This window comes from Branchiostoma lanceolatum, chromosome 2, assembly GCF_035083965.1.
Source record: "Branchiostoma lanceolatum isolate klBraLanc5 chromosome 2, klBraLanc5.hap2, whole genome shotgun sequence".
In the NCBI taxonomy this organism is placed as follows: Eukaryota; Metazoa; Chordata; class Leptocardii; order Amphioxiformes; family Branchiostomatidae; genus Branchiostoma; species Branchiostoma lanceolatum.
The window spans coordinates 35,777,389-35,802,571 of NC_089723.1; the positions used below are offsets into that span (position 1 = coordinate 35,777,389).

At 41.9% G+C, this 25,183-nt stretch overlaps 1 protein-coding gene and 2 non-coding genes across 5 annotated transcripts; all 3 read left to right on the forward strand.

Annotated features, from left to right (window-relative positions):
• Positions 1-233: 233 nt before the first annotated feature.
• LOC136428860 (choline transporter-like protein 1) lies at positions 234-24,714 on the forward strand. Of its 3 annotated transcripts, XM_066418665.1 has the most exons (19): positions 234-357; positions 6,852-6,969; positions 14,278-14,385; positions 14,772-14,920; positions 15,516-15,740; positions 16,346-16,445; positions 17,085-17,148; positions 17,534-17,733; positions 18,367-18,414; positions 18,559-18,630; positions 18,882-18,948; positions 19,240-19,298; positions 19,931-20,037; positions 20,263-20,316; positions 20,540-20,626; positions 21,150-21,265; positions 22,197-22,363; positions 22,920-23,012; positions 23,627-24,714. In XM_066418665.1, the coding sequence occupies exons 2-19, from the start codon at positions 6,910-6,912 to the stop codon at positions 23,822-23,824; spliced, it is 1,974 nt and encodes a 657-aa protein (XP_066274762.1). In that variant the 5' UTR covers positions 234-357; positions 6,852-6,909; the 3' UTR covers positions 23,825-24,714. The 3 variants fall into 3 exon arrangements, with proteins under 3 accessions (XP_066274762.1, XP_066274763.1, XP_066274765.1); XM_066418666.1 differs by lacking the exons at positions 234-357; positions 6,852-6,969 and adding an exon at positions 9,328-9,531; XM_066418668.1 differs by lacking the exons at positions 234-357; positions 6,852-6,969 and adding an exon at positions 10,130-10,207.
• Trnaf-gaa (transfer RNA phenylalanine (anticodon GAA)) lies at positions 7,085-7,193 on the forward strand. The gene is made up of 2 exons: positions 7,085-7,121; positions 7,158-7,193. It is a non-coding gene; the product is annotated as a tRNA-Phe (tRNA).
• Positions 8,455-8,563, forward strand: Trnaf-gaa (transfer RNA phenylalanine (anticodon GAA)). Its single transcript has 2 exons — positions 8,455-8,491; positions 8,528-8,563. It is a non-coding gene; the product is annotated as a tRNA-Phe (tRNA).
• Positions 24,715-25,183: the final 469 nt, after the last annotated feature.

Consider the following 25,183-nt stretch of genomic DNA (forward strand, 5'->3'; position numbering starts at 1 on the left):
CAAGAGATAACCAATGCGTGCAAGTTAATTCATAGAAATGTGCTTTGATAAAAAATTCTACTTCAATGTCTTCTTTTGATTATGGCCATGGTCAACATGGATGGTACAACAATGCCCGCAAATTACGTGTAATAAAATCGGTGAACGGCATGCTTTTTGTTCTCAAAGGTAAGTTTATACATATTCATGGTCACTACGAACCAACCATTTCATTTCACCGCGCCCGACGTTATTTGGGTCGGTGTAAAATATCGTATTTCTCGGTGGAGCTGGTTTCCTTTGCCGCTAACATCATGGCGGAGCTTTAACTTCAACCCGCGCTACCTGGTAGGGAAGACACACACCTTGCCGTGAGAGGTAGGAAATGTTATACATTCATGTTTAAGTGTCACCGTGTTGAAGACAATATGGTATATCCTGGGTATAATGTCGATATATTACACGGAAGGTGCGCAATGTATGTAGCGTCACGCTAGGCGTCATTTGACTACGCAGCGATCCGCGTACCTTAGAAAATTTCCTTCCTTGTTTTGGGTTTGACGTAACATTTTCTGCTCGGAACGTTATATGGGCAGATACTTGTCTCGGACAGTAGTGATAAATGCCTTATTGCACCTGCACGTTATCAGACGGAGTCATTTTATGGGTTAAAATTTGTATCGGTTACCTTGGAAACAGGTTTTTCGAAGACGCAAAAATGGCGGAATCCGGCAAGCTGCCGTCAGCAACTGGTGTGAAATTTAGCATGGCGGATTTATTTGTGCATGGGCGGCTGAAATATGTCAGTTTCACAGTCTGTGAAAGGAAAGGATTCAGAAAATAGATTTTCCACGGTACCGGCTTCCCTCCAACACCCACTAATAACCCCAACCTTAACCTAACGCTCTAACCCTAACCTTAACATTACGGGGTGTCGGAACTAAGTAGTTTTGGTACATAGGAGCGTCGGAAGACGTGCGTTGTCGGAACATAGGGGTGGGTGCCCACCCCAAGACGAGGGTAATTTTTTGGGGTCATGATATCGATGTGTATGTGTACGTGTGTACGTGTGTGTGTGTATGTGTGTGTGTGTGTGCGTGTGTGTGTATGTGTGTGTGGGGGGTGGGTGGCATAGCTAGCCTAGAAGGAAGTGAAAACGGTGAGTTTATGACGCAGTCTTAGCGACATGCCGTACCACGGTGGTTACAGGTGAACACACACTAAGTAAGACTATACTGTCGCAGCAGATCTACTGCCTCAGGGCAGAGATGAACTTCCCTTCACCCACCCGTGCCACCTGCTAGAAAACCAGTCGATAGGAAACCGCTCTTTTCTCCACCATGATTTTAACGGACTCGCATCAAAGAGAGAGGCTGAAAACTGTCGTACTCATAGCCCAGAGGATCTGGGTACCATACAATGTGTTACGTTTCTTACCCCGGTATGTTGGTGCATCAATGTGTATAAGCTGAATGTAGACCTAGCTTCCTGTTCCCTAATGTTTACAGTCAAGTGTGCTTTAGCTGACCTGTCTTGATATGCAAGGTGGGTTCCTGTTGTTGTTTTCAATCGTTCGATAACTTTCTTCTCTTGAATCATTAGACAACAGTGAGCTAGGCCAAAAGTGAAGTAACTTTTATCTTATTTTTGCACATAAGGAGGTTCAAGAAGGGTCTATTCAATAGTTGAATAACATTTCCTTGAGTGGACAAATTCAGATAAACGCCTTAAAGTTTGTAGTTTTCTTACTTTTCCTCACAATTTTGCCTTGGCATTGATTACTATCGATTTGCGAATTGCCATGAAGTTGGTAAAAAAAAGACTGTCACAAGGCCAAAGGAGAAAACGAAAGAGACAAATCAACGTTTGTCGTGAAAGTGAAAACGGAACTTGGTGAAGCCTGGTGTATTTCTGGCAAACAACTGAGAGTTTCCTATATTGTAAAGTAGAAGGAAGAACGACTAACTTCATTTAGAAAAAAAATGCTAATCCATAGTATATCGAATCCGTTGTCGTTTTGTTCGCCCGTAAATAACACAATTTATTTGCCATCATTTGATGCACACGAATCTGATTCACTATGCGACCACCTTCTCATGCTAGGGTCACATTTCCTAGCCGGGGCCAAACCGGACTGTTGGAGGAAATAAAGAAAAATTTAAGAACATACACAATGTATAGTAAGGGGTAATTCTTTACGTTTTGCGTGTTTTGTTGTCTTTTATATTTTTAGTTCCCGCAAGTGACCCGTCCGTGCCCCGCTTTGGAAAAGTGTCCTCAGCATTAGCAAGCTTTTTTTCTTAAAATCATGTGTTTTTATTTCTGGCTGTATGTAAGCTCGGATTGTGCTAGTTTTCTTGTGAGCTGTCTTTACTTCCCGACGGTAAGAACAGTACCATGATGTGTACCCTGTGTAGTTTGCGAACCCTATCTGAAAACTGGCCTCCCTAGAACAACTGAATTTAATATTTACCAACGTGCCCTAACCATAATGATACCGTAGCTACGGAGGCCACTGGCGTCCGATCAAACGCTTTTTCAAAGTCTCTAGCCAAAATAATCTACGATCATGTGTATTTATTTCTGGTTGAATATAAGCTCTGATTATACTCGGATTCTTGTAAGCCGCCTTTACTTCCAGACGGTAAGAACAGTACCAAACCCGGTTCCCTTGTGTATATTCAATTAAGAAGTAGGCGAACCTTAACTGAAAACGGGCCTTCCTAAACCTGCTGTATTTATCATTCACACCTGGACGTGTCGTAACCATAATAATATCGTAGCTACGGAGGCCACTGGCGTCCGATCAAACGATTTTTCAAAGTCTCAAGCCAAAACAATTCACGATGAAGCGTAATTTCATCAGTAACCAAGGTAGATACGGTTATAAATAATGCAGAGGAATCAGACCTCCCACTATGGAGTCATTGTTCCCCTGTCAGATCAGGTTTGACTCATGCCTTTTACTGACTGCAATTTTCTATAATTTCCCTTAGGGGCAGCACTGCGATCTATACATCTTTGAATGAATTCTAGATTTCTTTTAAAGATACCTTTATCTTAAGATATGATAATGATAACTTTTATTTGCAAATTCATGCCCGTAGGCTACTACGTAATTGCAATGGCATAAACAGTAAAAAAGTATCAAGTGTCTATTCTGTACATCTAACTAATGTTTCTACATACTACATGTTTCTTTCGAGCCCTATACCATCGAGAAAGCCACACCAAGGCGAAACTAGTCTGGATGCGGGCTTGAATAAAGTTCTAAACAGGGAGTACTATGCGGCTACAACGTCTTTTCTGAAGATACGGCGTGAGTGTGTACAGTTGGCTTGAGGTTGCCCACGACTACTGCCTAATGTTTCTACATACATCACTGGGGGATGGGGTGATTTCTTCTTTGTAGGCAGTGGCTAATGAAAGTTCCAACGTTTTTAATGATTAGTGGGTTTTGTGATTTTAGTGGAAATGTGGTTTTGATATAATACAATACAAGAATCAACAATACAGGTACTTTCGATTTCTATCTCATACGTCACGTGTCTATATGGCAGGGTGATGCACTCAGGAGATAATACTAGTAATCTCCAAGCAGATGTTTGGTAGAAGACCAAAGCGTTTTCTGACTGCCGAGAGCTTCCCTGACAATCAGCAAGCCCAACAGTGAGGGAAACCGTTACAATATTCCACCCCATATCTGCTTGGAGATTGCCAACATTGTAGCAAATAAGGGCGTGCCAAACATGGTCATGGGTGTGTACGCGTAGCCTCCTTGGCAGGCTTACGGATGGGGCTTTTCAGGGGGATTAGTATACACTGTTTTATCTTTTCCTTACGGCCAAAAAATGACGGCCAAAAAATGACCAAGGCTGCTCGGGAGGCTAGCAAATAAAAGAAAAGAGGCATCGCGAACTTTTTGTGGGAAGATTTCCTCAAGAAAGGTTGACCCAAATTACGCATCCGTCGATCGATACCATACACATGCTGCAAAATCACACCGGTCTTTTCATACATACCTTTGGCTTACATGGCACCGCTGGACAATCAAAGGGCCCGCAGCAGTAATACAATACATGTTTACACTAGCCAGAAGTAGGTATTTACATAGCATCGGCGATTGTTAAGTACAGGCTGGAGTAATCCATACTTGTACGGCGCATTCACAGATGTAGGTTCATTATTATTCGTGTATGTACAACACCCCACGGGGCTTAGAGGTACCCTGGTTGGCAGTGTATATGGGTGCTCGAGAGAAACGTCTCCTTTGTAATTTTGCCATCAATAGAATCGTATTTTCTTGTAAGCATTGATCTGGTCATATACGTACCTGCTTGTGTGTGTGTGTGTGTGTGTGTGTGTGTGTGTGTGTGTGTGTGTGTGTGTGTGTGTGTGTGCGCGTGCGTGCGTGCGTGCGTGCGTGTGTGTGTGTGTGTGTGTGTGTGTGTGTATGTGTTTTGTTCTTTTAGCGTCCCTCCACACAAACCCCAGTCGCACATAGCCGACCATGGCCTCCCGACCTTCTCCAGACCACGGGTTGGGGAGTTGAGCCCATGTCACACATAGCCGAACATGGCCCTCTGACTTTCCCCAGACCATGCAAAGCGGCCTGCATGCCGATTTGAGCTTTTCATGACTAAACGAAGGTTCAAACAGTGGCTGGGGCCTAGCAACAATAAAAACAAAGTGCCCGACATAGATCAGATTTAGAATAGATGGAAACATAGACGGCGCGAACCTCTACCTACAGATGGTCATGCGTTGTCACATTATTCATTATTTTTCTATGCCTAGTTGTCAGTAACTGACCTTTCCCTAGCCATCAAACCCCACATTCTGTATCTATATCTGTATCTGTATCTAATAGCCGGTACAACCGCCATTAGGCGTAACACACCAGCTCGCAGGCACGCGGCGCGGAGCAGCTGGTTATATTACACCGAACGGTCTGTTACATCTAGTCTTTGCATATCTGACTGCAACCGTACGCGTTCATTAAAGCTACTAAGTGAAGATGCTCCTACAGTACTTGATGACAACGAGTTCCATTCTACTATGGTTCTCGGAAAATACGTTAGTGTCGTAAATAAAGAAACGTATTGTAGACTAGCAATGGAGGTTAGACTTCGTCACTTGTACATGTATCTAATGTTTGCCTTATATTTCATGTTTGTCATTAATTGTTGTCAACTTGCAATTAGCCTACGGGCATGAATTTGCACTAAACTTATCAAACCTGTTGGCAGAATGGCGAACATACATATTTCATACCACAAGATTTCCCGGTGACGTGGTCGCTCAGTAATCCGGCATTACACCCTGTAATCCGTTAATCCGGAATTACACAAACGCGCGTAGAAGCTTGAGACGGAAACAGATGACACTCCAGTTTATCATCACCCATTTGTTATACAATCCTCTCAGAACTTGGCGTGGACTCTCTGTAATCCGGAATTACTCTGTGCAGTTTACTAATCCGACATGCATTACACAAACGCGAGTAGAATTAGAACAGATGACACCGTCAGTTTATCATCACACATTTGCTACTTAAACCTTTGTAATCCGGTAATCCGGCATTACAGTCTGTCATCCGGTAATCCGGAATGACACAAACGCCAGTAGAAGCTTGAGTCGAAACAGATGAAACTCCAGTTTATCATCACACTTTATATATCTTCTCAGAACTTCCCGGGCCGTTAACTTCAAAACTAACCAACCACGTTCGATCTAATCTCCAAGCAGATCTATCGGTGGCAAGACAGTGCCAAAAGGGTCAACCAGTATACGAATCAAAAGCCACCCGTGGTTGGCCCTTTTGCTTAATTGGGGATTAGTTCAATCGATTGTTATACACGCGCACATCCGTGATGCATGTGTATCGTGTTGATCTATTTCAAGCACCAATAAATCGTTTGTTCTTCATCGATATTGTCAATTTACGTATCTCTTTATACATTTGCACACTCCTAATCTAATGTTTTCATATTTTTGTCATCTTAATGTTAACGTTAACCACATCTCTAACATACATGTATTTCTACATATTTTGACTGTCGCGAAGAAAAGAGGTCTCAACCTAGTACCTCTGAAGGGATTTCAGACGATTTCTTTACGCACAACTGAGTTTGTACATGCATGAAATATTGGCCACGAGGGTAATGATTACTACCAATGTACGTCACAGTTTGCTACGGCTAAGTCAAAGTCCTGTAGGAATAGATGTACCCGTTCAAAGCGGTGCTCGGTTGTTTGGTAATTCAGTTGAAAATTGTGCAGTTTGCATGGCCTTGGATAAACATAGTGTGTGTGTGTGGGGGGGGTAATTATAACATTTTTGATACAGAATCTCTCCGTATCTTTTCGGGTATTGCTACAATGTATACCAGACTGAAATGCAACAATGGTAGAATATGGGTGAAATCAAGCATGCACTCGTATTAGTTCAAGCTATTAGCTCCGTTGCTTCCCCACACCATGAACAGGTGGATATCGCTGGTAGCCGCTCAATGGCGACACCTAGCGGTATTTGTCGGCCGTGCATCAACAAAACTACGCTCGCGCTATTTTAGGCAGCACTAAATGCGATCATGATACATTTCCGTACATACCGTCACATAAGTCGTAGCTTGTTAGAAAAACATCTTTCCACGTGTAGATTTTTAGCAAAACGTTAAACGAAACGCTTATTCAGAACCTGTTTTATACCCTGGTTTGCTGAGCTTCATGTAACTAACGTTACTTGTTAAAAAAAACACGATGCATATAAATATATAAAAATATATATACTAACCACGAAATAGTAGCTGTTCAACATACGATAGGCATTATTGTAATGATTATTTTTATTTCATGTGTTTTTTCTGCAGAAATTAACATGAAAACCGTGATGACGAAGATTTGTACCTGCACCACGTGACTACCACCATGTCGTGTTGTGGGAGGGGCGACGAAGTACACGGGGACCACAGAGTCAAACCTTTCAAGGTGAGAGGCGGTTTGCATCGTTTTTATAGGGCATGGAAAGGTGTACCGGTAGTCAAGGAAACTATGACGTCATAAGATGGGTCGTAGACACTAACATTCGTCCAGATTTTCATGTGCCTCGATAGCTCAGTTGGGAGAGCGTTAGACTGAAGTCCCGGAAGCCGAAATACTGGCTTGACAAATTGGAGATCTAAAGGTCCCTGGTTCAATCCCGGGTCGAGGCAAGTTTTTTCTTCTTCTTTTTACTCTTTCTGTTCCTAAATATGCGACTTCTTGTTTAATACTTTTATATTCCGGAATTTTTTCGTTTTTTGAATGTTTTCGTTTTTCGGAGGTTTTATTTATTGGGAATTGAAACTGGAACCGGAACCCGTCGCAATCCAAGTGCTGTTGTTACGCGACAATTAAACATACTTTATGCTCAATACCAACAAAATTCAATTGTGTTCCATTTCAACGTCATTGGTTCCAGGTCATTCCGCATAAAACAGACTGTCGACGCAATAGTCCGTCAAGAGTCTTGAGACAGGAAAACCATTGAGCAGTGAAACAATAGAAAGTTGTTCGAGAACACGAATGATTGTCAATGACATGTACACTGACCTTATAGTTGTCACAAAAACGCCCCTCTAGTTAACAGATCTCAAACAAAATACAGTATCATTCTTTCCTTGCAACTCGTACAAACGCCATAGTCCGCATTATATAAGCGTGGACTGCGAGGCCCGCGTGAAAAAAATAGTCCAAAATTGGGAGAGAAAATACTGGTAGGCTGTTTGAGTTAACTGAAGAAAGAGACCGAAAGTTTTGTCTGACGAAAGTCGGTGTTGCCGCCGGGCGGTACGGTAGGCTTGTCGGCAGCTATGTCGTGTTGTAGCGGACAGGGTCGGCAGCCGTACGTGATAGCCAGCTGCACAAGCCAGACCAGAGTCAGGCCCATACGCGTCAAGGTGGGACTGTTGTAGACTCTCCTTTGTAGGCCTTCTAGGAGGAGCTGTGTTGTTTATTTTTCAACATATCGGGCCAAGGCTCTTTTCCTGGAAATAATTTTTTTTGCCGCCCGAGAAGAAAGAAAAAAAGATCTTCCCAGAAAAAGAACCTCCCGCGCGTGATATGTTGAAATTGGCGGATCAGCGCTCAGGGCCCCCAAAAATATACACCTGCGCCACCTAGCAGACCAGCAAAGAAGGTTAGAAGATCTTAGAAAAGTTGACAAACTCTTTCCCTCTCTTCGATGAGTATTCTTAATCTATATCTAATGCAATTTTCTTGTAGATATCAACTCTTAGCAAGGTCAATGTACCGACATATCGTTAGAATATGCAAGCACATATAGCATGTAGAGCAATAATAAAGCTAGCCTGATACGTCGCGTTCTGTATATCGTGTTTAATGGGGCGTGGAGACGAGGTGAACCATTAGACAAGGAAAAGATGACGTCTTTAGATGGAGGGTAGACCCTAAAACTCTACCTTTTTCTCATGTGCCTCGATAGCTCAGTTGGGAGAGCGTTAGACTGAAGTCCCGGAAGCCGAAATATTGGCTTGACAAAATGGAGATCTAAAGGTCCCTGGTTCAATCCCGGGTCGAGGCAGCTCTCTTTTTTCCCCATTTTGTTCCTGAATATTTACCTCTTATTGAACTTCTTAATTGCTTGTTTAGTACTTTTATATTCTAAATCTAGATCTAAGGCAATTTTCAACGTAGATATCAACTCTTAGCAAGGTCAATGTACCGACATAGAATGTAGAGGAATAATAAAGCTAGCCTAGGTCGCGTTATGCATACTAGTAGCATGTTTTATGTAATATAGTCCCAACAACAGATAACATTGCATCATTGTTAAAAACCTGTATTTGTTCCAAAAAAGTCACAGCGAGCAAAACAGTATGACATATCTGATCACATCTAAAGTATAACTTGTAACGACATCACTCCTCGGTTACTAACTCCACATGAACACATGTTAACTACATATATAACACTTGGTCGTACTACGGGTGAGCGACCAAGCCCTGTCCTTCAAGAACGACATATGCACACAGTTAAAAATTGTCGGCCAAAAATTCCAGGGAAGGTATAGACTAAGCAAGGACACCCTATGCATTTTCAAGAAGAATTATAATTGATTATTTCGAATTGAGGTTTTCAGTATTTTACACGCGTTCGACGGGGGTTTTAGTGGGTTTTCATTTTCATCGTTCGTTGTTCTAGAACGCACATGTCGCCATGGCAACGTGACAACACTAATGGCACGGCAGCGCAAATGACGCATGAAACATCGCTTGTTTTGTTGTTGTCAGAACAATCATAGCACAAACCGGGAACAGTTGAGAAGTTGGGATTATTTTTACCTTCCGTTTGGGCAAGAAATCGGTACATTTAATGCAAGAATTCGAGCATAATTTGTTGAAAATTGTTGACCACGTCATGAGTGACGTTTAGATGCAGTAGTCGCAATTTCACACCGTATCGCACCCGATGGCCATGCGCGTTTAAAGAGTCAACATGGGGCAAACGAGTCGCAAGCCGGCCACTCAAGTCAGGGTAAAACCTACGAAGGTAAGACAACACTCAGGTGGACACATAGAAGTAGAATTCGGGGAGAAGAGGGTGAGAATAGAAGACAAATGATTCGTTCGCGTCCATTTTGACCTGTCACTAGTGATACATGCAATTAGCCGTATTGATCTTTCTTGGTCAATATATGATATATACAACAAAGGCGTTGCATCCTCCGTATGCCTACATGTAGGTGACAATACCAAATATCTTCACTTCCGTTAACATTCCCTAAATCATCAAATATCGTATCTGTGGCAGAGAAATGATCAGTTTCGTCGGTAATATGATAGGAAAACAAAGGAAAAGCGAATGCCTAAGAAATCTGTACTCTGTAGTTCGGGATTTTATCATTTCTTAAACAAACTTTTCCCCCAGAAAGGAACACCTGAGTTTTAGAGAGAGTTCGCAATCAAATTTATCTAGGCTTCCGCACTAATATTTCGAATCTCGATGCCATTCTGTAACCATGGCGCAGTGGTATGGTCTAGATGTTCAGCCAAATGTGTAATTATCTGTAATTATACGGGTGACGCAAAGACACCTCTTGTGACAGACAGGTCGCACCGGTGCTGGACACCTTCGCGCCAACATATCTTTGTTTTGTCCCGAACCTCGTTTCTTCCAACTTTTCTGTGCTTTCGTGCTTCTCGTGTTTTTCATGACTGTATCAAGGGTAAGTAGTGTCTATTGATGTCTGTTAACTACTACTGCTTTTGTAGTTCTTTAAAACATAAATCACAGCTGGTGACATTTTCATGGAGATATTTGTCAACATGTCTTCTGGGAAGGCTGCCTGCAGCGGTGCGTGCGTGCAAAAGCTGGCCAGACAACTTTCTTTTGTTCTCATAGCAGGGACTGGCCTTTGTTGTGTTTCTGTTGATATGACCTCGACACAACATGTGTATTTTTTTTCCGATGTAACACATGTACTTCTAATAAATTTTTATAAACTTAGTATGTAACCTCCGTTAACATTAATCCGCGAGGTTGAGAGATCTCTAGTGCCGCATCCCCCGGTATGCACAGTTTAGCTATACAGGAGTGTATTAAACTGGGGGACGTTGGGTTGGAGATCTGTTTGGGTGCATTTTTTCAGTGTTGCGGAATTATGTACCCTAGGGTAATTATGTTAGTTATGTTAAATGTTTCAAGAAAATGTGAACGATATCACTCATTTTTTTCTACTCTCCATTTGTGGACAATGAAGCTAGCATATCATCTTGCCGCAGTGATATTCGTACATTGGAAATTTATGGTTTGCAAATTGTGAGATGTGCAGCAGCTGTCATGCAAAACTACGAAAGCCATGCTCTCCTTTTTCAGCACTCGCTTTCAGTGCTGAAAGTGTCTTCAGCACTGGAAAACCAGTGCTGAACTTTCTTCAGCACTGGAAAGCCAGTGCTGCGTGGAGTTCAGCGCTGTCACAACGTTAGTTACATGTATATGCGGTTCAAAGTTTGATTGTCAGAAGGGTGACTGACGCATGGTGTCAGAAGTTTTACGTTATACCCCAGTCTATCCGAACAATAGACACGACCATGATGAAAAACATTCGAACAGTTGACTAGTAAGTTCAGCAACCTTTTCCTAAAAATCACTAGCTGTAGCCTATTAAGGTAAAGGTGTATACAGGTGACTTTTATCTGTACAGGAATATTGTTTTCTAAAACTACATTGAAATGATAACAAGTATGAAGAAACTACTGTAAAACCTAGAGCACCCCTCCTCAGCCAGGCTGTAGTCATTATATTGTCAACAGTACGTCATATATTCGTTGTTCATCTGAAAAAAAAAGACACAATCGTGATGACCAACATTTAGTCAGTCGAATAGTAAGTTTCTTAATCATGTCAGCAGGTTGACAACCTTTTCCTAAAAATCCCTAGCAGCAGCATATCAACGGGAAATTACCACATATCTCTGTATATAGGTGCCTTTTACCTGTACAGAAACATTCTTTAAAAAAAACACATCTAAATCATGACAAGTATTAAGCAACAACTAGAAAACCTAGTACCCCCCTCCCCAGCCCGACTGTAGTCATTAAGTAAACTTTAACGGTTTAATGATGTAACTAATGTGATTATCACCAGTTGGCACACCATCTTTTGAATATCTACACACGTATGTCTAATCATGAAGAAAAAATTGACTGTGACTAACATGGTAACCTCCCTTAACATTAATCCACAGGGTGACGTAAATACGCCACTTTGAAAAACAGTGAGTTTGAGAGATCTCTCTTGCAGCACCCTCACGTATGCACAGTTTAGATATACAGGAGTGCATCATACTGGGGGACGTTGGGCTGGAGATCTGTTTGGACGTATCTTTTCAGGGTGGCGGAATTATGTGCTCCGGCAGAATTATGTTAGTATGACGACGCCGTCCCTGACTCAGCTCTTAGCATAATGGCACACCGCCCAAAGGCGCTGATTTTGTCATCCAGCAAATATGTAAAACTGCTAACGATGTGCACATACTGATGATGAATCACGTCCTAAACGGTGTCATGCAAAGAAGTTGATTGATAAAAAAAAACGTTAAGTAGGAGATGGAAAGTGTGAAGTCATGATCAAAGCCATGTAAGCAGGAATGAAAACAAGAAGGAAGCGTCCTATCTTCATTGATATCATCGAGACAATCGGAAATTTATCTTGCCGTTAGATCTTGGAATGTAGTCCGTATTATGTGCCTTACGTGGCATATCAGAGCTTTCACTAATGCAATTTCTGCCGTAGATACGCATGCAACGTCAATGTCAATCATAATCACCGCGATTCTAGATGCTAGTTTGTCACCCACAACACTGGTAGTCTTTGTAACGCAAACTCCACTGTCCGGGACTCTCTTTTGAATATCAGCAAGTATCTTCTTTGACATCATCGGAACCATCTGAATGTTATCTCGTGTTAGATCTCAAAATGCAGTACCTATTATACAGTTTAATCATCTCCCAAACGGTTTTATGCAGGAATCTATCGAAATGAATATTAAGTAGGACACGAAAAGTGTGTTGTCATGATCAGAGTTGAACAGAAATAAAAATAAGGAGGTAGCTATAGCGTCCTAGCTGTTTATCAGTGCAGTGGAACGATCTACTAGATGTGAATATCTTCTTGTTAGATCTCATTATATAGTATATACGGCTGGCATACGTGCCTTGTCGAAGATCTTCTTTGTGTATTTTCTACCTAAGATTAATTGAAAACACATAAACATAAAACCACCGCGAACATTTCTGCATCTACAGAAAGTAGAATAGAACATGTTATAATGTACAACAATCTTTATTGACACAACAAAAGTACAGCGACTTTCGTAAGGTCTACGACATCTACTACATACATACAAACAAATCAGTGCATACAAATGAGTTTGTTAACATACAATCATTCATATGGGATAGAGCAACATATTGAAATTTAACGTGTCGCATACTTATACATTGTTTGTTCTAATGCCCAAACATTCTTTCTGTAACTCTATAATGTAGAAGAAAAAAGAAAAAAAAAATTATTGCACGACAATTGTATACGGTACAAAGTATGGCAACAACTCTTAAACATGATATAAAATAGAAGTATAGAATAAAAATTAAAAACCTAATAACCAATACAATACAATAAGAGCTTGCGCTATAGCATAAGTTTTTTATCTCCATGAAAAATGGAGATATTGTTTTGGGTGTGTCTGTCTGTGTGTGTGTGTGTGTGTATGTGTGTATGTTTGTGTTTCCACACCACTCCCGTCAGCATAACTCAAGAACCTCTTGATGGATTACAATGATATTTGGGATGTGGGCGGGTGTTGTGAAGCCGAAATTTAAGGTCGATTTTGGGCCCCCTGGTATGTGACCTTGGTACTGCAGCAGAACTGCAATTTTTGTATCTTTTGACCTGGACGTGCTGTGGTCTTGATTTTTGGGTGGCAGATAGCTTGTGATGTAATAAAGAAGTGGCGTAGGTTTGGGCCCCCTAGCAGCTTCCTTTGAAACTGCAAGGGCGTTTGTGTGAAAATCTTCTAAGGAGAATAACTGAACAAAGGAACAACGGATTTCCATGATATTTAGTATGCAGGTAGCTTAGATAGAGATATACACTATGAAGTGCAAATTATGCTAATTGGGACTTAATTTGCATAGCTAATGAGGAAAATCTATATTTGCAGTGTTTTCCATTATCAGACTCAAATACATGTAGCGTATGTAGTTTATGGAAAGTGGGTCATCAACAGATACCAATTATGCAAATAAATTCCTAATTGGCATAATCAATGCAAAACACCATATCTCATCTAATTGGAAAATTATAGGACTGTCAATATGATACTTAGTAAACAGGCAGCTTAGACAGAGATATACATAATGAAGTGCAAATTATGCTAATTGTGACTTAATTTGCATAGCTAATGAGGAAAATCCATATTTACAGTGTTTTCCATTATCAGACTCAAATACATGTAACATATGTAGTTTATGGAAAGTGGAGCATCAACAGATACCAATTATGCAAGTAAAGTTCCTAATTTGCATAATTAATGCAAAACACGATAATTCATCTAATTGGAAAATTATAGGACTGTCAATATTGCAACATGTAAGTTAGATAGAGGTGTTTATGACCAAGCATATATTATGCAAATGTGTAAGTCATTTGCATGAATAGAATTGTTCATGGAGATATGAGGTCGTGGAACTCTTGTTGATGTAGTTATATAATCGAGGGGGCTATGTGTTACAGAGCGGTGAGGACCAGGAGGTGCCCGATGACTTTGACGGGCCGCTATCGGAGAGGAGCTGCCGGGATGTCTTCTTCCTACTGCTGTTCCTGGCCTTCTGGGGCGGAATGGTGAGAAGGATTGTTTGCTTGTTCTTGTTTGTTTGTTTGTATCCGCGTACGAAAGTTTAGTTTTTGGTGTGTCTGTTTGTACTTTGTCTGCTTGTTCGCTTGTTCTTTGTTTACCTCCATGTACGAAGGGGGTTGCTTGTGTGCCAGCTTGTCTGTCTGTCTGTTTGTTTGCTTGTGTGTCCGTAGTTATTCTAATGCAGTGTAGTGGCTCAGGTTTCCATATGTGAGGCACGTCCCATATACTAAAACATTAGTAGGTATTAGATTTTCGATTTCATGTGACTTTGGCGTTGAGGGTTTAGACAGTACACGTCTAGAGACAAAGTACACAGTAAATGTATAGAAAACAACAGAACTACATCATGACGTAATGTCATTGTCTCCAGGGTTACGTGACGTACTTGGCGCTGGTTGGTGGAAACATGTTCCGGCTGCTGTACGGGGTGGACAGCTGGGGGAACATCTGTGGAGTCAAGAATGACGTCATCGCGAACGTCTCGAGCTCCCTCTCCGGCCAGGACATGACGGCTAAACAGTAAGTTCAAATGACGTCCTTATCATCTTTATCTTAATTATTGTGCCAATAAATGTATTGCCTGAGTGTACGAAAGTTTCCTTCTCAGAAAAGACAGATATTGAAGGGCATGGGGTCAATGGAAGGGGCTACTATTTCAAGGAAAAGTGCAATTTGTTGTCTATCAGTCAGTGTTTTTGGAATTACATATTTTCTACATGCTAGTTACGTTCACCGTAGAGTGACAAAAAGTGATCAATGGACGCATGTAATTTTGACCGAAACCTTATTTGCATAATTAATATCAATATGTCACTTAAACAATACATACGGTGTACCTCTGAATAGTTCACGTGCACGGAGGTTTTTAGATCTAAATGACCCGAGCATTTATCTTTCAACACAAAAGTGTTAGTGTGCAACGTTAGCTGAAAAAAAAGGGTTAGGCACGAAGTAGTTTTGGTTATTTTGTCATGATCATCATTTTGTCATTAATTTCATATATAAAAAGTTTATAATATACATATATACTTTTGTATATATTTTGTACCTTGTACAATTGTTGCGCAATAAAGTTATTATAAAAAGCATCTGGTTATCCATCCTCTGTTTTCAGGTTCCTGTTTTTCTACGATCTGACAGACGTGGGCGCCATCTTCAGCACGACTACGGACACCGTCCGGCTGTGTGTGAAGAGCTGTCCGTCCGAGAACGTGACCAGTGTGGCGGCCATCCAGACCCTCGCGCACAACGGCACCACGGTGCTGTGTCAGTATGACGTACCCATCACCAGCTACGTCGATGACGGCGTGATTTGTCCGAACGTTCCCGTGGGACAAGCGTAAGAATCAAATGTTCATTATTCCTCTCTCTCTCTCTCTCTCTCTCTCTCTCTCTCTCTCTCTCTCTCTCTCTCTCTCTCTCTCTCTCTCTCTCTCTCTCTCTCTCTCTCTCTCACTCTCTTTCTCTCTCTCTCTCTCTCTCTCTCTCTCTCTCTCTCTCTCTCTCTCTCTCTCTCTCTCTCTCTCACTCTCTCTCTCTCTCTCTCTCTCTCTCTCTCTCATTCCGTGAATCCTTGGAGGTGGTCCTAGATCGGCCCCGCTCAGGCATGTTGTGAGGGATTGCATTCGTCCTTTCGGATGGGGCCGTAAAGTCCATTGTAAGTAGGAGCTTCAGCCATTAGCCGTAGGCGTCAAACCTATGCACGTAAAACAACCCAACACACTTAAGCTTATTGAGAATAGTAGGGGTGACCCGGTGTGCTTGGCTAACAACGCAAGCTGCATTGTACTACTGTCTACTTGAAAAAAAAACACATCGTGCTTCACCTCAATTTTAAGAATGACAATCGAAGAAGAAGAAATATGTATGACGATTGAGTTACACACCTTGAGTACTTTAAAATTCGGTAGTTAACTAAGTCTGCTCTAATTCTTACGTTTCCAGGTCGCCGTTCCTAAACCGGTGTGTCCCGGACAGCCTGACGAGTGGAGTGGACGGGGTGCTGAGCAGCGTGTCCAGTGTCTTCAGCGCCAACACGTGGAAGGTACGAAGACATAGATATGTCAGGGTAGAGACTGCGATCTGACAGAATCGGTTGAGATCGCAATCGGAGTCGACGTCTGTGCCCACAGAGGGCTAGGAAGATGTTAGGATGGTATTTCAAGTCAATGCATTGATATAAAGTGAAACGAATAGAAGTTGAAACGTTCTGGTTGTCTTTTGAGCGAGTACACACATGCACAGCTAAGAAAATTTACAGACTCCGAACGGGATCTCTGTCGAGAGAATCGCCAAATGTACTGGCAGAGATCCAGATCCTGATCGCGATTTATGTCGACAGAGGCTCCGATCGCGATCTCTGCCGGACTGTCATGTCTACCCTGATATATATCTCACAAGATATCAATTGTTGCGAAGGACAGTTATTATGACTTTTGCGAGTCGTGTTATGTGAACAGGTCACAACGTATAAAGATGCCTCTACGCTAGAAATTTCTCCAGTATAACGACATCTCATCCACATAATCTTTTGTCTCGTAGAACGTTTGTTGTAAAATGCATATGTAATTCATATGTATATGATATAGATGCCATACATTGTACCTTATACAATAGTGCAATAGAAGAATATCTATTTATTCGCAAAAAGAAATTAAAACAAGACATTATTCTTTGTTTTCAGACTATTCTGAAAGATATCGAACTTTCATGGAAAGATGTTCTCATCCTTGTTGCTGTCGGATTCGGTAAGTAATTAAACTGTGTGTCTTTCAGATCATACCTTATCATTCTGTATGTTTTGTTATATTTGAGGTCATACTTTTACATATCGCATCATATTCCAATTACGAAACCAAGGTTCACACAAAGCCAATATTAGGCCCGATTTACACAGTCACGCGTTTGTGAGTCGACTTGGAGTCGACTCGGGACTGTGCAAGGAGAACCCTAGACCACTGAAGTAGCGTTTAATAGTTGAAAAATTCCACTTGAGTAGCCCAAAGCTCCTCATACACAGCCCCGAGTTGCTCACTCCGAAAATTTGTGTGCAAACCGGGCCTTAGTGGCTCAACGGTCGACCGCTCAGCGAAGGAGTTAACAGGTGTAACCCACGCGTTTGGCTGCTTTCAGGGTTCTCCCTCGTGATGACGGCCCTGATGCGTTTCTTTGCGGCCTTCATCATCTACCTGACGATCATCGTGTTCGTTCTGGGCAGCCTGGGCGGCACGTCGTACCTGTGGTACCGCTGGCACGCCGAGAAGACCGTCGATGCCGCAGGGCAGAACGTCCAGACTTTTCTCATCGCTGCAATCTGCGCCACGGTCGTCACCGTACGTTATCATCATTATTTTGTCTTCATAATTGGTAGGTAGGTAGGTATTAGTGAGACCTCAAAGTGACTATTTTGGGCTCCCGAGAAGACCGTCGATGCGGTCGGACAGAACGTCCAGACCTTCCGCATCGCTGCAATCTGCGCCACGGTCGTCACCGTACGTTATCATTATTTTTTGGCGACGCCCCAGGGGCGAGCCTAATGGTATAGTATTGTGTGCAGTCTGCAAGAATTCTGGGAATTGTACTGGAATGTGTCCACGGGAATTTCAGGCCACAGGACGATAACTCAAGAATGCCTGGACAGACTGTCTTCATAATTGGTAGATAGATAGGTCTTTGTTTGGCCTCAAAATGACTATTTTGGGCTCCCGAGAAAACCGTCGATTCGGCCGGATAGAAATTTTAGACTTTCCTCATCGCTGCAATCTGCGCCACGGTTGTCACCGTATGTCATCTCTTAGTCTGTTCCCATTGCAATAATGTTGTGCAATTTTACAATTGTAATAAACTACTGATAGAACTTCCCTATTTTTATCAATCATTTACTTTCGTTATCAGGACTCCGGAAACATTTGGTATCTACTTTGAAGGAATAGATTAATGGAGATTTGATTTCTTTCTTTCTACAGGTGATCGTCCTTCTGCTGTTGCTGATTATGCGCAAGAGAATCGGCCTGGTGAGTTTGAATTCACTACGTATACCATGCAACCTTTGGACACACAGTAACAGATATGCTTCAGCAAGAGATTTTTTTCTGATTATTACGGCTTTACATGACTTTTAAAAAACCCTAATATGTTATTTCCCGTGTCCTGCACAGGTGGTGCAGTTGTTCCAGGAGGCAGGCAAGGCCGTGGCCCGCATGCCGCTACTACTCCTGCAGCCCGTATGGGTAAGTAAAAGTCTTATCTCACTGGACCCGCGGCTCTTTAGTGGCGTCGTTGCGTCCTAATGGATTCGTGTTACCCCTGACTTTATAATGAGAATATCATGCAAAACGTACAAGTATGACTAAAAGACAACAAAACACAAAGCGTAATGTGCTACTTTGCAAACAAATAGTCGACCTAGATTATCATCTAAATCAAACGTTCAATTGATTGTTCTGTAAAGGTTTTTTTTTTCTTCATTGACTTGTTCCAGACCACTATTGTGACCATATTGTTCGGGGCATACTGGGTCGTCATCTTCCTCTACATCTACACAGCAGGTTAGTTGAACCCTATGGACAACACAAATGATAACGTTACATATTCCATGAGTCTTGACATTGTGACATGTAAAAGCAAGAAAGAAGTTTGAGTATTGCCTTCGTCAATGATTCGTAAATCATTTTGTCGATTGTGGCGATGTTGTACATAACGATAATACTCCTTACTTCACCAAGGCGAATATTATCTACATCTGTTTATCTATAAAGAGAAGACATTATGAAAGTCCATGTGCCTTTGTTGTGTTAATAAAATTGACGGTGATATTTGTTTTACATTTTCGTTCAAAGGGACCCCTGTCGTGCAGAGCAATGGATACGTCAGTTTCCAAACTGACACCTTGCTGGAGGTAAGACTATCAAATGTCTCTGAAAGGTCTCACAGAAGACTCGCAGAAATGTGTCACATGTAGATTTGATTTGATTTGAATTAGTACTCCGATACTCAGTAGGCTGTATAAAAAACATACAGCCAGGACTGCTCCGGAGGCTATTGTAAAGGGCTAGCCCAGGTAACTGGAGATCACCGTGAAGATAGCAGTAATTGTCCGGCATGAGCAGGAATGCGTTAGCCTTTACCAGGCTCCGCGGCGCGGATGGCTGGAAAAATTGTAGAAATTGGCCAAATAGAGTGAATAGTATGCTAATTTAGAGAGTCGTCTACGGAGAGAGGGTCCAATATGCCATCCTATTAGACCCTCTCTCCGTAGCCGTGTCATTTCCATGTGTACATTCGCCATTTAATCAAACAGTTACAGCTGTTATATCGATGTTGTCATCACGTTGGGTGCATCGTTTTATGGCTGCCTTTGATACAATCAAAAAGGATTTCTTGTCTGATCTATTGCTGCGCCCCCTCCCTCCAGAAACTGGTGTGGTATCACGTGTTTGGCGTTATCATCATGTTGGGTGCATCGTTTCATGGCTGCATTTGATATAATCGAAAAGGATTTCTTATCTGACCTATTACCCCCCACTCCAGAAGCTTGTGTGGTATCACGTGTTCGGCGGGCTGTGGATGCTCCAGTTCCTGATTGGCTGTCAGCACGTGACGATCGCCGGCGCCGTGGCCACGTGGTTCTTCACGAGGTAGTTACATTGATATTTGTCAAAGACATGTTCCTACTATTTTCATTGACATTTCTTGAAAACGTTTTGCTGAAAGGACTACTGTCGGTAGCTCTTTGGGTTTGAAAATAATAGATCTAGAGGCCTACGTTGTATATTATATGTTTATGTAAACTTAAGGATCTCCAAAATGATTGCGGACAAAGCGTGCTTTAATACCTTGCTTTGGTCATTTTTTTCCCCCAGGAACAAGAAGAAAATGCAGTCTCCTATAAGCAAGTCCATGGGGCGGCTGATCAGGTGAGAAATACTGTGGATGTCTACTATTTAAGCTGGTGTGTAACGCCGAAGGGCGGTTAAACCGGCTATACAGATACAGATACAGATAGGTTCTTGTAATAGGAATCTGCTCAAACTTAAATGTCTTATGCGTAACGCTTGGATGTACAAATATATATCTGTACTTTGTGCCTAACCTTTAGTATCTCACAATGTCTAACGATCTCCGTTTCCCCTTGAACAGGTATCACCTCGGCTCTGTCGCCTTCGGAGCCATGATTATAGCACTTGTTCAACTGGCTAGGATCATCCTGGCTTACATACAAAACAGGTAACAAAACTTCCTTCTTATAACAGGTTAATCTGCACATTTACACCATTTCTCGTTGGTTTTACAGATCAGTGAAATTAGATATGTGTTTTTAAGCTTTCTTGGCCATATGACAAATGCTACTGGAATTAGAACAAAGTTTGGCAAGATCATCGGCATTGGAAGAGTCAATGGTCCACATTATGGCAACTATATATATTTTTCGATTGCCTTCGTGAAAACATTTGAATCTGAAGAGAGGTCTCATCAACACCTACCCACATATTACCAAATGTCAAGACAAGGCATCCAGGCCTTCTCAAGTTATGCTGTTCATCCACATACATGTATGTATACATCTATACATACATATATACATACATACATACATACACACACATTATACATACATACAAAAAGCATAACCTTCTTGGCGAATTCGAAAGAAACAAGATTTTCCTCCAACATACACAGATTACACACATATCTATCAATCTATTTCCTACACACATTCCCTGACTAGACCTGAACTGTTGTTCCCTAGACTGAAGGGGCGGGCGGGTGAAGTAGCGGACTTCCTTCTGAGGTGTCTGGCCTGCTGCCTCTGGTGTTTCGAGAAGGTCCTGAAGTTCATCAACAGGAACGCCTACATCATGATATGTGAGTATCAATGTAAAGATACCATTTGTACACAACCAAGTGATTCATTCAGCTGCAGCCGACAATCTATCACCTTCCTCAGGGCAATTCTGACTGGTTTACATATTGCACTGCAGCACAGGTGTTGCTGCTTATAGATGCGTTCCCAAACGCAAAGTACTTACTTACACACAATGTCACAGGGAATTGCCCTGATGAAGGTGACAGATCGTCACCGAAACGTCAGTTGAATAAATCACTTGGTTATGTACAAAGACTCTTTTTATTTACTGACTTACCACCCTGATGAAAATGTTCACGGGTATGTGAGTATCTGTACATGTGGCCGCAACTGGGCAATTGCTTTGTACTATATTTGCAACATTTGGGTAATCACAGACTATATCATATGTAGCAACTTGATAGTTGTAAGGAATACGTTTCATCTTACAAGGCCTGTCCACGTAAAGGCACCTCTTGACATTACGTTGGCCAGTTGCTACGACGACAACGTTGCAACGTGCCTCAATGTATGAGTCCGGCAACCACTCTTCAAAGTGCCGACTAAGGGTTGTCCTACTGCTACATTTGTCCCACATTCTGACGGATCTTTCTGATTTTGGCCGTCGGGAGCAGGGTGATTGAAGCGAATACCTCAAAAATTCCCCAGCTTGCGCTAATGAACCTGGGCGGGTGGGCAACACTCCCACTGCACGAAATGGCCTCGTATCCCGGCGAATACGTTCAGGGATTCCTCCGGAAATATTCCATATCCCGGTGCGGATTTAGCGTATCCGTTAGTTACGTTGTATCCGCCTGTATCCGCCAAAAATACAGAAAAATCCCTGTACGTATACGCCGGGATACGAGGCCATTTCGTGCAGTGTCCCAGTACCGAAGAGATACCGGGGAGCTCCCGATGGTATGGCCTTAACCCTGTCTTCTCTTGCAGCCATATACGGATACAACTTCTGTAAGTCCGCCCAGCGTGCCTTCTCCGTCCTGGTGTCCAACGCCCTGCGGGTCGCCGCTCTCAACTCCATCGGGGACTTCTGTCTCTTCCTCGGGAAGGTTGCCGTGGTCGCCTCGACGGTCGTCGTCGGGATCGAACTCCTTCAGGTAAAAGCACCACAACAAGTCGAAGACAACCGGTGTTATTTGGCACCGTATGTTCTTTTGTCTTTAGTTTTTTCATCCGATAAAGTTCATTGTAATTGCAGTGCCAGTATTTAGAGTCCAACATTAACACGATATACGGTGACGTGGTTACTACTTAACAATTTCTGTGTGACGGTAGTTTAGATATAGGGTGCTCTCCGTATACTACCGGGGCTCCTACACTCGCCGCCCTGAAAAAAATATTCAGAGCAGCGACTGTAGGAGCTCAGGTTGTACTTGGATGGCACCCAGGCTAGTTTATCTGGGTACCTTAGTGCTTTGGGTAACTCGGCACGGGAAGAGAAAGCCAGCCTCTCACCTACATAGATGTGCTACAGAAGGAGACAGGCCTACCCTCCTAGTCATTGGAGAGGGCAACGGAAGACAGACGATTCTGGGCTGACAGAGTGGTTCGAGTGGCGGGGGATGTCTGACACTTGACACAAGTTAAGTCTAATTTAGATAACCTATAATCATCTTGTGTGTATAATTATCTGGTTGTATCTCCCTGCTATAGAACCGAACAGACCTGACGTACTACCCGGTACCCATCGTGCTGGGTGCCATCTGTGCCTATCTCATTGCCCATTGCTTCTTCACCGTGTACGAGGTAAGGGACAGACTCCATACATACAACAACCGATAGAATCTGTCTATGTGGATAGAGAGTCGCTATAGACAGGGTTCTCGATGTTTGTGTCAATGGGAAACATTACCAAAAAGCGGTCTCATTGGCCCGGTCCTTATGTATTATTTTTAAGGGTGTGGTCATCTTGAAATCAACTCAGTCGCTCATAAAAATCGAGAAATAAATTGAGATATTTCGGTCTCAAGAAGAGACCCCAAATCTAAGCTCATTTTATGAAAAGAAATGAGCCTGTTATAAAAAAAATCACATTTCTTATACGAGGTGGTCACTTGTACATGGCCATTATGTATTTACATGTCTAGTTGCAATAAAATGAATTGATGTCTCTTTTTCTACAGTCACATTGGCCAGGTGATCCTTATGTAGAGGTGGTCACTAGTACATGTGACCACGCGGGGCTATTATGTATAACATCTCTAGTTACTATGGTGTGAACTGACGTCCGTTTTTCTACAGTCACATTGGCAAAGTGATCCTTATGTAGAGGTGATCATTTGTACATGTGACCATGCATGGCCATTATGTTTTACATTTCTAGTTACAATAATGTGAACTGCTTGCTCCTCTTTCTACAGATGGCGATAGACACGATCTTCCTGTGCTTCTGTGAGGATGAAGAGAGGAACGACGGCGTGACGAAACCGTACTACAGCAGCGTGGGGCTGCGGGACTATCTACAGAAACAGGAGAGAGCCATCCGCGCCAAGCAGAGCAAGAAACAACAAAAACAACAACAACAACAACAGGGATATGACAATGAAGGATATGAATAAAGACAATTGGGATCGACAATCTAGAGAAATATGCAAGAAAGCAGATCTCACGATATGTAATCATTCTTTGTGAAGCCTTAAAATGAACACGAGAGAGCGGTTCGCGCCATATCAAGAAACAACAGAAACAACAACAGGGATATGATAAGGAAGAATATCAATAAAGAAATTGGATTAACAATCTAAAGAAATGTAGCCATCCTTTTTAGCTTTCGTCCGCTCTCTTAGCCAAGCAACAGAGAGACCGCGGAGTAAAGCTAAAAAGATGGCATTCAGCCTAAAAGAAATGGGCAAGAAAGCAAACCCCCTGATATGAAATTATTCTATGTCCTTTTAACAACTATTGTAAATGTATTTCACGTCTTTAATGAAGTTGACATAATTGCTGTAGATACATGTACATGCAAATAGTTTTACGATTTTGATGATATTCATTTTAGTGTGCATGAAATTGTATGTTTTTGTGTACTATAGAATTCTAACCAAACCAAACAATTACTAGAATACTCACCAGTGTTTTTCAGTAATGTGCCTTATGCTTGCAATTTTTGGATCAACACCGTACAGCCTTATAAAACCACAACCAGACGTGGTATCAAAATAGAGTGGATCATTCTACTGTGTACTTTGTAAATAGATTCAGAGGGTTATTGAAGATTTGCACTAAAGAAATGAAATGCTGGCATTTTCATCATTTCGTCTAGAAATGTTTTAGAATCGTCACACAAATGTATGTAATGTTTTATGTGGCAGAAACCAGTTACAGAGATTTTAAAAGAAACGCCAAAACCAAACTGCCATTAAATGTATTGCATATTACTCGTACAAACGATGCATACAAAATGAAGTTGACAATCATTCAACCCAAATAAAACACATGGCAAACAAGAGTTTCGAGGGTCTCATAATTCCGTCTTGTTGAATTGTAGTTCATTGACTATGCAAATGAGGTTTTGAATAACATACGATGTCCATTGACTACTTCGTGTCACTCTGTAAATGTGATCAACATATGCAAAATATCCTGAATCAAAAAACTGCAAATTGCCAACACAAAAATTGGACCCACATTTTCAACTGATCAGCTCCAGTCTATTTGTCAAGGAATGGACAATCCACTGCTTCTGTGACGTAATTTTATGCAGATATATATATATATATATATTTTTTTTTTGGTTATTGGCAGGTCAAATTTGATTCAGGATGACTTCTATCAAACAGATGAACTGTCAAGTAAAAATTCAAAATATGTGACTGTGAAAACACAGACGAAAAACATAAGCTCCTCGTGAATTGGAAGGGTATTCCGAAGACATCATGACCTGTAATTTGTCAGATGTCACACAAGGCTGATAAGTC